This window comes from Daktulosphaira vitifoliae, unplaced genomic scaffold (genome assembly GCF_025091365.1).
Source record: "Daktulosphaira vitifoliae isolate Bord-2020 unplaced genomic scaffold, ASM2509136v1 Scaffold_1, whole genome shotgun sequence".
Lineage (NCBI taxonomy): Eukaryota > Metazoa > Arthropoda > Insecta > Hemiptera > Phylloxeridae > Daktulosphaira > Daktulosphaira vitifoliae.
In genome coordinates, this window is record NW_026099572.1 from 62,257,137 (window position 1) to 62,271,363 (window position 14,227).

General features: G+C 28.0%; 1 protein-coding gene across 17 annotated transcripts in view; it reads left to right on the forward strand.

Annotated features, from left to right (window-relative positions):
- Positions 1 to 756: 756 nt before the first annotated feature.
- LOC126895332 (uncharacterized) overlaps positions 757 to 14,227 on the forward strand; it is a 104,220-nt gene continuing 90,749 nt past the window's right edge. For 4 of the 17 annotated variants that reach the window (XM_050667076.1, XM_050667080.1, XM_050667082.1 and 1 more), the window contains exons 1-6: positions 763 to 1,734; positions 1,794 to 1,871; positions 2,131 to 2,208; positions 2,295 to 2,363; positions 9,101 to 9,883; positions 9,943 to 10,020. In XM_050667076.1, coding sequence (XP_050523033.1) covers positions 864 to 1,734; positions 1,794 to 1,871; positions 2,131 to 2,208; positions 2,295 to 2,363; positions 9,101 to 9,883; positions 9,943 to 10,020 — 1,957 coding nt within the window. In that variant the 5' untranslated portion in view covers positions 763 to 863. Of the gene's footprint in view, positions 1,735 to 1,793; positions 1,872 to 2,130; positions 2,209 to 2,294; positions 2,364 to 9,100; positions 9,884 to 9,942; positions 10,021 to 14,227 lie in introns of all 17 variants that reach the window. The other 13 variants (XM_050667069.1, XM_050667077.1, XM_050667074.1 and 10 more) reach the window with 7 other exon arrangements.

Here is a 14,227-nt window from a genome sequence, read left to right on the forward strand (position 1 = left end):
TTTTAAAAAAAATTGTTAAATGTGTTCTTTAATACAAATTATTTATTTCTAATACTATTATATTTAAGATATTGTATTACTAGTCATATTATGAGTATTCATAAAATTAATTATTTCTAATCTCACATATATGGAAATCATCAAAAAATAGATAAATATAAGGTTGGACATTTTATTTCGAGCGTTTCCAAAAAATTTCTTTTTAGTTTTTAGTAATGGAGCACTCCTTTACTATATATAATTATTTCCAAATAGTTAACATACATAATTTAAATACACTATTAAAATTATCAGAAGAAACAATATAAATTTTCAAAATGTTGGTGTTTTAATCACGCAATGTTAAAAACGTAACAATCTTACACCTCCTCTCAATGTCACATACAAATATAATTTGCACCTGTATACTCGGCTTATTTGCTAATTTTTAATTTTAGTATGGAAATAAAAAACTTTATTAATATCATAATTAGTTTAAAATATATTTTATATACCTTTTTAATAAGAAGATAGATTAATAACAATTGTTTATCTTTATAAACAGTACTTTTTTCTACTACTTCTTTATATATAATATAGTATTACTAGTCATATTATAAGTATTAATACAATTTATTTTTAAACCGCTTATAATTTCCAAAAGAAACAATGCACATTTTAAAATTTTTGGTCTTCTAAACACGCAGTGTTTAAAACGTGATAATCCTGCTCCTCTACGCTGTCATATAAATTAATTTTGTTTACTTATCAGAAATAAAAAACTTTATTAATATTATCATTACATTGAAATAAATTTTGTACGACTATTATTTTTTTTAAATAAGATTATAGATATAATAAAATAGATTGATAACTTTTCGAAAATGAAAATGGCAATTATACTAAATATTCAAGTGTACTTATGTATGTTTTTCGCTGTTTTAGATATTGAAGGATTACATAATAAAAAAGAAAAAGCGGCTATCATAAATGATTTTTTACTTCAACCAGGATGGAAAAGTATAAATGATGTGGAATTTATTAATTATTGGAGACAAAAATATGTACTGAAAAATTTATTTATTGAACCTGTAACATTATATAATTGCGATAATTACATACGGCAAGCAACGATATTTCTTGGATGTTCTTACTATCATGATTTAAAATTAATATTTTTATCATTAATTAAATTACAAGAACAATGTTTACATCTATTACATTCTTGCGATGATAGTGCGCACAATTGTACAGTCACACTTTTAACAAAAATGATTGAAATTGTTCCGATGGCAAAATTTATGAAAGGAGCGTTATATGCAATAGAAAAATATCATAATAGTCCCTTGAACACCCTAACAAGAACCCGTTTTATTTTAAGCAGTTTACTAACAAATATACAGGAAGATGAAAGTTTATTGACTACATTGAGAATCAGTTCGGATTCAATTAGAGATGTATTAGAAACAATCGCGAAAATATTATTCGCAAGACGTCTTGAACTTGATGAAGAAAAGTTATTTTGTCAACTAAAATATTTAGATTTTAATTCATTGTGCAATTTATGGAATATGGAATTTAATAACTTAAAATATCAAGGAAAATACCATGAATTTTTCATTTTTCTTAGTGATAAAATAAAAAATTTAATCCTAACGACAATCAGAAAAAAGTATATTGAACTTGGATTTAAATATGATTCGTCCACAAGTGAGACATTTTTACTTGGTTTACCACCTACTAATGTCAAAGAAGGTATAACTATTTATGAAATGTTATTTTTATTTAAAATAATTTGTTGTAAACATATTTAGATATCGCACAAAAGTTTACAATAAATTTTGTACAAAATACCAATGAAGTAAATCCGCAAGAAGAAAATAAGCAACATGGTAAAGTTTATACATAAGATTTCAATAAAAAAAAATTATTTTGCTTTGTTAATTTTTAATTTAGTTATAGCACGGTTAAGTAAAAATATATTAACACATTAAACAGTGATTTTTACATAAAAATAACATTTTTCGTTCAATTCGGCAGCCAATTCCCATTAGAAGAAAAGGTGTCGAGAAAAATTTTTTTATTGAACTTTTAGAATTTATTTATGAAATGCTATTTTTATTTAAAATAATTTGTTTTAAACATACTTAGATATCGCACAAAAATTTACAATAAATTTTGTACAAAATACCAATGAAGTAAATGCGCAAGAAGAAAATCAGCAACATGGTAAAGTTTCTCTAATACTTGACACTACACTATATTTTAATTTAAATAAGTTTAAATTGATCTAACAACCATTTTAATATGTCTAGATCTTACAAAATATCCTTCGATACTACATACCAATGATGTAGAGAATAAAGAAGGCATTCAACAAGAAAGTAATAATTTTGCAATACACTATAATACTTTTAATTTTTTGTGTTATTAGAATTAGGAATCAATATACTCATCCATAATACGTTGTCCATATTTTATGGAAAACTACAAAATGTACTCAGCGATTTGTATGAAAGCTAAAACAGTTTTAAAATAATAGAATAAATTTTATTCTATACATTATTATTATAAATGTTTTAATTCTATGATCTGGTTGTAGACAATAAAATAAGTATAAATTAGAACTAGAAATTCAGCAACATGGTAAAGTTTCTTTAATACTTGACACTACATTATTTTTTAATCTCAATAAGTTTAACTTGTGTGTAAAAATTGTAATTTAGAATCTCCATCTGTTTGAAGATAAATGGTCAGATTTTTTAAAAATGTAAATCAAATAAAAGGACAATACATACGATTTCAATCAAAAAAAATTATTTTGCTTTATTAATTTTTAATTTAGTTATAGCACGGTTAAGTATAAATATATTAACACATTAAACAGTGATTTTTACATAAAAATAACATTTTTCGTTCAATTCGGCAGCCAATTCCCAATAGAAGAAAAGGTGTCGNAGCCCAAAGGATGGGGTTTCAAAATGGTAACTTTTTTACAAAAAATTAACTTTTTCAACTTAACTTTTGAAAATGTTCCGGAAAGACTGACAATTTTATATATACCTTAAATTAAAGCTAATGTAATATACTTTAATTTGAAAAAAAAAAATTTGACCTCTGGACTTGTCTTCATGGTGAAAATGACTACCGTATGCAAAAATATGCTATTTTTGTGAAAAAATTCTTGATATTATATTTTACATTTTTTAACATTATGTTGCTATAACTTTTTAAAAAATGCATGAATCAACTTTATTCTTTAATGATAAATACTTTATATAAGCTTCTTTCATTCGACATACTTTTTTTTTAAATCGGACCATTTCCCTTTATTCAGGGGGGATGCAAACCTTTTAAAATGCGTATAGAAAGTAGAACTTTTTCAACTTAACTTTTGAAAATGTTCCGGAAAGACTGACACTTTTATATATATCTTAAATTAAAGCTTATGTAATATACTTTAATTTGAAAAAAAAAAATTTGACCTCTGGACTTGTCTTCGTGGTGAAAACGGACATCAAAGTTAAAGAAAAACGTACGATTTCCGTGAAAAAAATCTCGATTTTATATGTTATATTATTTAATTTATATTTTATATAACTTTTGGAAAAATGTATGGATCTATATTATTATTTTTTTATAATAAATATTGATATACCCCTTTCATCTGGCACGCTTTTTTTGTAAATCGGATCATACCCCTTTAACAAGGGGGGTCAAAACTTTAAACATGCGTATTGTTACTACGATATTTTCAATTTAATTTTTGAAAGTATTCCGGAAATACTGACACTTTTAAATATATCTTAAATTAAAGCTTATGTAATATACTTTAATGTGAAAAAAAAAAATTTGACCTCTGGATTTGTCTTCATGGTAAAAATGACTACCGTATGCAAAAATATGCTATTTTTGTGTTAAAATTCTGGGTTTTGTATTTTATTTTATTTTAAAATACCTGACAAGGGGAGTACAGATTTTCATAAATATTATATAAATTAAAATTGATATAGTATAGATAGTTAAACTTATTTAAATATGTTTGTTTCTTTTAAGTCGAGAAAAATAACTTTGAAATTTGAACTAGCTTAAATAGCCAATTTTTCAACCGCCGGAAGCAACGTACGGTTGCCGAGTTGGTAAAATTTATGTTTTACACGCTTGGGGTACGAGGTTCCAACCCGCATATGGCAATGAATTTTTTGCATTTTTTCTTAATTCTTTTTAAGTTAGTATAAATTTTAACTCGTTTGATTTTTATCACATTTAGATTCAATAACTTCAATAAAGATCAAGGATCCCATCACTTTAGTCGCCCCTTGCAAGAAGAAATTTCTTATTCGTATTAAAATTATTTTACTATATTTTAAGTTTTCGCTTCGATGCAAAGCCGAGAAGATATTTTTTTGTGACTATCATTTATTTTCTCTGCTCTAACTTGACCTACTTTTTTCAACAATACGTCAAATTACTACAATTCGTATCTAGTTGAAGATATTACTCTCAAAAATTGAAAAAAAAATTCTAATTTATCAATTAAACAGTTAGTTATTACATCGTCTCCATAAAGACAATTAAAATCATTAATTTCTAATGTTTTCAAAATATTTATTAACGAATGAAGTTTGATATGATAGGTTTCAACTACAAAATTAAATCATTTTACTTTGTAATTTAATAATTTTTTTACTCTATTTGTGTGTGCTACTACTAGACTATAATATTACAATTTTTTTTTGTAACATGTTGCTATATAAATCATTTCTAAAAAAAATGATTGTTTTTTCTCCTGAATTAACAATTGATTTTTACAAATATAATCAAATTTTATAATACACTCAATTGAGTAAATCTTTTTAACAACTTTGTTTTGATTGGTACATTTAGTTAAAGTAAATCATTAAAATTAATTAAGTTCTCAATATTTCAATTATAGAATCTTTTCAACAAACAACAAAAGTTCCTAGGAAATTATTACTATTACTTCTATTTAAGTTATCTATTACCATAAAAATGCAAAAAAATATTGAGCTTTTCTGATAAATTTACAATAAATAGTAATTATAAAACTTTCTGACTGCATATTGATCTTAACGATACAATTTTTTTAATTGTCATAAAATTTTCTATTTAATTATGTCAATGTCAAACTTACCAATTGAGCTAAAAGTTATGGTAAAATAAATTTTTTTTTTTTATTATAAACATTTACAACAATCAACTTTAAACGATTAACAAAATAGGTTAAATATGTCATTTTCCTTATTTTTAACTTATTAATAATCAAATTAATATTAAATATTATATCAAATCAGTATTAATTTAAAACAATTTTTTTTGTTCTTAATTATTTTTTTTTATATGTAAAAACTATTTTTTAATAATATTAAAACTTAGAAGTTATAGAAAAAGTCTAATTGCACATTTTAAAACATCGCGAAAAGTTGATTTAGAATAGTATATTTTTGTTTCTGATGGAAGTTCCTTGTAGTCCAGTGTATAAAACTTATAACTTTGTTAATTGTTATAACTTTATCAAAAATGACCAAATCAGTATATTTTTTTTTATTTAGATGCATGTCTTTATCTATCATTTGGTTTTTTTTATAAATCTAACCCTTTACCTGCCCACAAGAGGGATTCAAAATATTAACTTTTTTTTTTTTAGTTAAAGTAAATCATTAAAATTAATTCAGTTCTGGATATTTCAATAGTAGAATCTTTTTAAATATCAAAAATTACTTAGAAATGATTACTATGATTTCTATTTAAGTGTTCTATTACGATAAAAATGCAAAAAATAATGAGTTTTTCTGATAAATTTACAATAAATAATAATTATAAAACTTTCTGACTGCATATTAATCTTAAAAATAACATTGTTTTAATTCTCATAAAATTTTCTATTTAATGATTCATTCTAGTCAACGAAGGAGTAATTTTGCAGAATAGCAGAAAAAATTCCCAACAAACTTTTTTTTTTTTTGTTTTAATTAGGCAATTGGTGGATTATTCCAAAAGCAACATCAACTCTTATTTCTTTAATTATATCATGATTAGTAGTTCTTTGATTTTAAAATATAATATATGAATATATACTAATTATAATTATTAAATTTAGTATGAAATTGATATTTAATATTGTAATTTAAACGGAGAAATTATAAAAATAATAAAGAAGTTATATTTTGCTTTACTTTTACGTGTATAAAAATTTAAAGGGCTTGATACAATAATTTTCAATAAAAACTGTTTGTTTTTAAAAGTTGAATTAAAATATGTATAATGACATACTAATAGTCCTCAAGATTGGAATTGAGCTTTTTTTTTACAGCCTCGCAAAAGTTCAAAAATATGAGCTTTTTTAATTTTCTCAAAAAATATTTAACTTACAAAAAAAAGTTTCGTACAAAAGTTGTTTAAAAGACAATTATAAACAAAAAAATTATCTTATATTTTTTCATTTAAACAAATATTTTTCGAGTTACATTACATTTAATATGAGTACTAAAATTTATATTCCATTTTTTTCATTTTACGGTTACTTTTTATCATGTTACACTTACGTTAGACACAATGTTATAAATGCATATGTGTGTATGTGTGAGTTTATTTATTTATTGTATCATTAAAGTGTAGTGTATATTAATATACAAGCGATAGAGTAGGTAATTGATTTGACGCTATATTATTTAAACCCAACTAAACGCTAAATTGTACATTCCGAAACAACAATCATATTATGTCAATTGCCACCGGAATTTCTGGTAATATTTTTCTTTTTCTTTGCCTTAATCCCAACTACTTGGGGTCGGCCACCCTTATCCTAAGCTTCCACTTGACACGATCTCCCACATCTTCTACGCTCACATCAGCTGTCCTCAAATCGCATTCAATAGCATCCCTCCATCTCTTTTTTGGTCTTCCTCTATCTCTTCTTCCTTCAACATTCATTTCTATAACTGTTCTTACAGCTTTCGATTCTTCTTTCCTCATACCATGACTAAACAATCTAAGTCTATTTTCTGTCATCTTATCCACGATTGACGCAACACCTATACTTCCTCTTATATGCTCGTTCCTTATCCTATCTTCTCTAGTCACTCCACTCATCCAACTAAGCATTCTCATCTCTGCTACACTTATTCTCTGCTCTACTTTTTTATCAACCGCCCAACACTATGAACCATACATCATAGCTGGCCACACAATTTCATACTAAATTTAAAAACTATAATTAGTATTTATTCATATATTATATTTTAAAATCAAAGAACTGCTAATCAGGATATAATTAAAGAAATAAGAGTTGATGTTGCTTTTAAAATATTTCACCAATTTCACTAAAGGAAACACTATCTACAGATTTGCATCGAAGCGTTTCTTATGATAGTGATTTTAATCACTGTCAGATATCATAATACTTGATCCAACTATGCCACGTCACCACTGTGCCGCGACCCCCCTGTGCTGGGTTTTATTTAAATAAGTTTAAATTGATCTAACAACCATAATAATATGTCTAGATCTTACAAAATATCCTTCGATATTACATACCAATGATGTAGAAAATAAACAAGGCATTCAACAAGAAAGTAATAATCTTGCAATACACTATAATACTTTTAATTTTTTGTGTTATTAGAATTAGGAATCAATATACTCGTCCATAATACGATGTCCATATTTTATGGAAAACTACAAAATGTTCTCAGCGATTTGTACGAAAGCTAAAACAGTTTTAAAATAATAGAATAAATTTTATTCTATACATTATTATTATAAATGCTTTAATTCTATGATCTGGTTGTAGACAATAAAATAAGTATAAATTAGAACTAGAAATTCAGCAACATGGTAAAGTTTCTTTAATACTTGACACTACATTATTTTTTAATCTCAATAAGTTTAACTTGGGTGTAAAAATTGTAATTTAGAATCTCCCTCTGTTTGAAGATAAATGGTCAGATTTTTTAAAAATGTATGTCAAATAAAAGAACAATACATAAGATTTCAATANTATATCAAATAAAAGGACAATACATACGATTTCAATCAAAAAAAATTATTTTGCTTTATTAATTTTTAATTTAGTTATAGCACGGTTAAGTATAAATATATTAACACATTAAACAGTGATGTTTACATAAAAATAACATTTTTCGTTCAATTCGGCCGCCAATTCCCAATAGAAGAAAAGGTGTCGAGAAAAATGTTTTTTTTTGAACTTGAGTTAAGTTGAAAAAGTTCTACTCTTTACTCGAAATTTTAAAAATTAAAACCTCCCCTGTATAAAGGATAATGGTACGATTTAAAAAAAAAAGTATGTCATATGAAAGGTTTATATATAATTTATTTAGAACAACAATTTAATTAATCCATACATTTTTCGAAAAGTTTAAGTAATATAAAGTTAAAAAATGTTTACACCAAAATTGCATGATTTTTAATTACGGCCACTATTTTCACATAGAAGATAAGTCGACGAGAATTTTTTATTTGACTTATAGTTCATATCATTAGTTATTTAAACATATGTTTGAAGCTAGGAGTATTTTCCGAACATTTTCAAAACATAAGTAAAAAAAGTTTAATGTGCAAATATTACTAATTACAATTCCCCTTGTGCCAGGCAAAGGGTCAGATTTTCAAAAAAATTATATCAAATGAAAAAGAAATATCTAAGGTTTCATTATAAAACAGAGTTTTTTAGATTCGGCAATTTTTCAATAAGTTAAGGTAATTTAAAAAAAAATATATTGAAATTTACTGATTTTAAAAATAGTAATTTTCGGGCGATTTTCACCATTTACGGAAAACGAAGGAAAAATTTTTAATTTTTAAGGGTAGTGTCTTCAACAATGTACTTTTGTGATCTTTTGACGTATTGTTTAAATAATCGGTCCAGTGAAAGCTGAGAACAAAAAGTAAGAGACACAAAAATATCAAAAACAATATATAAACACATTATGGTAAAATTAATATCTTCTCAGATTCGCATCAAATCTAAAATTGAATTGTAACTTTTCGAAAATCAAAATGGTATTAATAATTAATATTCAAGTGTACTTATGTATGATTTTCGCTTTTTTACATACTGATGGAGCACTTACTAAAAAAGAAAATGCGGTCATCATAAATGATTTTCTACGTCAACCAGGTTGGAATAATATAAATGATGTTGAATTAATTAAGAATTGTGGCAAAAACTATGAACTGAAAAATTTATTTATTGAACCTGTAACAATACATAATTGTGATAATTTCATACGGCAAGCAACGATATTCCTTGGATGTTCTTACTATCATGATTTAAATTTAATGTTTTTATCATTAATTAAATTTCAACAACATTGTTCTGATCTATTATATTCTGGCAATGATAGTGTGTATAATTGTACAGTCACACTTTTAACAAAAATGATTGAAATGGTTCCAATGGCAAAATATATGAAAGGAGCTTTATATGCAATAGAAAAATATCATATTACACCCTTGAACACCCTGAAAAAGACCCGTTTTATTTTAAGCAGTATACTAACAAAAATACAGAAAGATGTATCTTTATTGACTGAGTTGAAAAACAAATCGGATTCAATTAGAGATATATTAGTGACTATCGCGAAATTATTATACGCTAGGCGTCTTAAACTAGATGTAAATAAGCCATTTTGTGTACTAAAAAAATTAGATTTTAATTCATTATGGAATTCATGGAATATAGAATTCAATATATTATTTTACGAAGGAAAATATCAAGAACTTTTCATTTTTCTTAGTGATAAAATTAGAAAATTAAACATAACGATAATCAGAAAAAAGTATATTGAACTTGGATTTAAATATGATTCGTCCACAAGTGAGACATTTTTACTTGATTTACCACCTACTAATGTCAAAGAAGGTATAACTATTTATGAAATGTTATTTTTATTTAAAATAATTTGTTGTAAACATATTTAGATATCGCACAAAAGTTTACAATAAATTTTGTACAAAATACCAATGAATTAAATGCACAAGAAGAAAATCAGCATTATGGTAACGTTTCTCTAATACTTGACACTACACTATTTTTTTAATTTAAATAAGTTTAAATTGATCTAACAACCATTATAATACGTCTAGATCTTACAAAATATCTTTCGATATTTTTTAATCTAAATAAGTTTAACTTGTATGTAAAAATTGTAATTTTGGATCTCCCCCTGTGTGCAGATAAATGGTCAGATTTTTTAAAAATGTATACCAAATAAAAGGACAATACATGAGATTTCAATAAAAAAAAATTATTTTGCTTTATTAATTTTTAATTTAGTTATAGCACGGTTAAGTATGAAAATATTAACACATTAACAGTGATAAAAATAACATTTTTCGTTCAATTCGGCAGCTAATTCCCATTAGAAGAAAAGGTGTCGAGAAAATTTTTTTTTTTTTGAACTTGTAGAATTTATCATAATCTGTAACTTGGTATATTTAAAAGTCGGAGTATTTCCAGAACATTTACAAAAGTTAAGTTGAAAAAGTTCTACTCTTTACTTGTAATTTTAAAAATTAAAACCTCCCATGTATAAAGGAAAATGGTATGATTTAAAAAAAAAAAGTATGTCATATGAAAGGTTTATGTATAATTTAGAAAATAAGTATAAATTAAAACTAGAAATTCAACAACATGGTAAAGTTTCTCTAATACTTGATAGTACTACTATTTTTTAATCTAAATAATTTTTTAAATTGATCTAACAACTATTTTATTATGTCTAGGTATTACAAAATATCCTTCTTTACTACATACGAATGTTGTAGAGATAAAAGAAGACATTAAACAAGTAAGTAATAATTTTATAATGCACTATAATACTTTTATTTTTTTATAATATGCTATTATAATTAGGAAGCAATCTAACTACAAAATTTACTCAGCGATATGTACGAAAGACAAAATAATTTTAAATTATATTCTATATATTATTATTATAAAACGCTTTAATTGTATAAACTGGTTGTAGACAATAAAATAAGTATAAATATGAACTATAATAAGTTAAAAGGTATTTTTATTAATTTTTTTTTCATTATAATCTTTATTGTTTTATGCCTGGGCCAGTGACCATTCCTTCTGGCTTCTCAACATTACGCCGAACGCGGACACCGAGCGGTACTCCAACTCTTCTCGCTTACTGGTCTACGACTCGCACCGGAAGAGCGTATGCTATGCATTGTTTCCAACACGTCCGCGTCCAGCTGACCCGAAGCCGGTGGACCACGGTGCTTCTGCATGACGACCCGTTAGAGTTTCCCCTACGGGTCGTTGTCCACTGATTTCACAAGTTCAGCCCAGCACTTCGCTTTGGCCCACCTGATGGTGAGCTTCAGCTCTTTGCGGGCTGACCTCAGCGCCTCCCTTGGGTCCGGGAATTCCGGGTCCCTCGACCATCGGTTGGAGTGCGTTATTGCCCACCTGACCCTGACGCACACCTCCTCGTTCCCCGGGCGGTCCACAAGTCGACGGCGATCGTTTGGCCGGAAGGGCGAATTAGCAGGCTGCGACCACTCTACGTTCAAACTCTTCCACCGCTTCACTCGCGGAGACTTGCCGGTCCGGTACCGCGGGCACCGACCATTGAACGAGCACTAAGCCCGTCTCGAATGCGTCGACGTCCGTACCTGTACTGACCCGTCAGCCCACTCGCCCGCCACAGGGACGGCTTCTGTGGCCGCACTCGTACACGATGTACCGGTGGTCGCTGAGTTTTTCCCTATGCGGGAGAACCGTCCAACCGGTCACGTGCAAGTGCAGTGACGGGGACACCAGCTTGACGTACACAACCGAGCTCGAGGTATTATCCTCAAACGTCGGGGTGGAGCCTCCGTTGGCCGACACCATCCTGAAGGCTGACATCAGGTCTAACAAGTCCTCGCCACGCGGGTTCGTGCCCGCTGACCAGCATTTTGGACCCCCTCGCGAAACCAAAATGTTTAAAAGTTTAAACTTCGCATTAACCGTACAAAACCGACATTTTTTTTTTAACATTGTCACTACAGTTATAAAATTATGTACTATTGTTTTATTCAATCAGTACGAAACATGTATTCACAACTCTTTTTTTAATAATTTATTTTTGTTTAAAATTAGATGTCGAATGTGAATTGAAAGATGATTCAGTCATACTAATTGAATATCCTAAGGGTATGGCACCATTTAATAAGTACATTTAATAACTCAAATCCTAAAACAATTTATAAACTTGTGTCTAAAATTTTGTTAAAATTGTTTTAATAAAAAATTGTGTATTTTTGCTTATTTAAACAAAGTGATGAATTTATTATGATCCATTTAATTAAATGAAATATAAAAAATCATATTTTTTTTTCTTTTAGGTACAGGTTTTTCAATATATTAATCATAAAATTTTATAAATATCAAACAATAACAAATTTTGAACTAGTATTTTATAAGTTATGAACAATTTTTATTATGGTGAGAGAAAGAGTACGGCTGATTACTGACTAGTGATAAAAATAACAACACCTGCATCTCACTTCTAGTCCACACTATAACATGTTCATAACTTCCAAAACACTGGTTCAATGATTATTATCGACCCGTAATTTTCTTAATTAGATCATTATCTATTTTATTAGCTAATTATGTATGTATATTGCCACTTAAACAAATAAAGTAGCCACCCTAAGTTATGAGCAATGATACTAAGTATCAAGCCAAGATAGGCTAAGTGAGTTACTGAGAAAATCACGGTGGACCTCTTTAATTAGATACCTCATACAAAAATTTGGGCTAACATTTTACAATAAGTATAATCACTTTTAGATAATTACAATACTATGAGGTAATTCCTTGCCATTGAATAGAATCATAAGTTAGTAGGATTTTAAGAGTATTTATTCCAAATAAAACTTTTTTTTTATTAATAACCAATAAAAAAAAAATTATATTTAAATTTTGTAAATTTTTGCAATTTTGAAAAAAATTTTCTTTTATTTAGTTATTTAAGTTATATATTTTATATTGATAAAATATTTGAAAAAAACAAAATACTCTTTGTATAGATAAAACGGCTAAAAACTATGAATATTATACCCGTATAACTTCGATGTCCTTAAATAAAATTTTTTTTTAACTTTTACTGGAGCTTTTTTATAAGTATGACTGAAATATAAAAAAATTTGGTGATAAAGAGTTACTCTAGTTACTCTAGTTACAGGGTATCAAATTTTATGAATTATATTGTTTCAAAACATTTTTATTAACTGTATTTTTATAGATATTGTAGCGAGGTGTAATATATAGAAGTAATAAACACTTTTACGATTTAATAACAACTATACTATATTACAACGAACTAACAAATAACAAATAACAGCGAGAAACGAAGCGCGTGTAAGACAGAATGCGTAAGTGATTGACTGATCGACTGACTGACTGGAGCGACGATCTTGCCCTTAAATAGTCAGAGGAATCTTCTAGAGGCGGCGTCGGAACTCTCTAGACATTCGACCGCCACACGCTTATGTAGAGCGACGAATCTTCTAGAGGCGGCGGCGGCCGGACATTCTAGAATATTCGACCGCCACACCACCTCCCTACGGAGTGGAGTTAGCTAGGGTCAAAAATGTCCGGGAATCTGACTCGGCGGCCTGAGCGAGTTGTTCGTACTGGCTGTGTTGATGGATCGGTATTAGGCGGTTGTTTCTGTTTGGTCGTATCCGGGGCAGTTGCTGGTGGAGCATGTGCCTGGCTAACGGTTGTGCTTTCGTTCACCATGAGGTAGGCAGGTTTTACTCTATCAATCGTCACCGTAACTGATTGATTTCGAACTTTTATTGTGAACGTTTTGTCATTTCGGGCAATTACTTCGAAGGGACCTTGATATGGCGGTTGAAGTGCTGCTCGGACACCTCCCTCCCTGAGAAATACGTGTGAACAGTCCTTAAGGTCCGCAAAAACAAATGATCGTGGATTTGAGTGGCGAGATGCAGGTACTGGACGAATTTTATTCATAACACTGCGAAGACGATCTAGTAAGCTAGTAGGGTCGTTCGTACTGCTATTATCTTGCTTGTCTGTGAAGAAATCACCAGGAAGATTAAGAGGCTCACCATAAACAAGTTCCGCAGACGTGGCTTTTAAGTTTTCCTTAAGCGCAGAACGTATTCCGAGAAGCACGATAGGCAGTGACTCAGTCCACGAGTCTTTTGCGTGGGCCATGATGGCTGCCTTTAG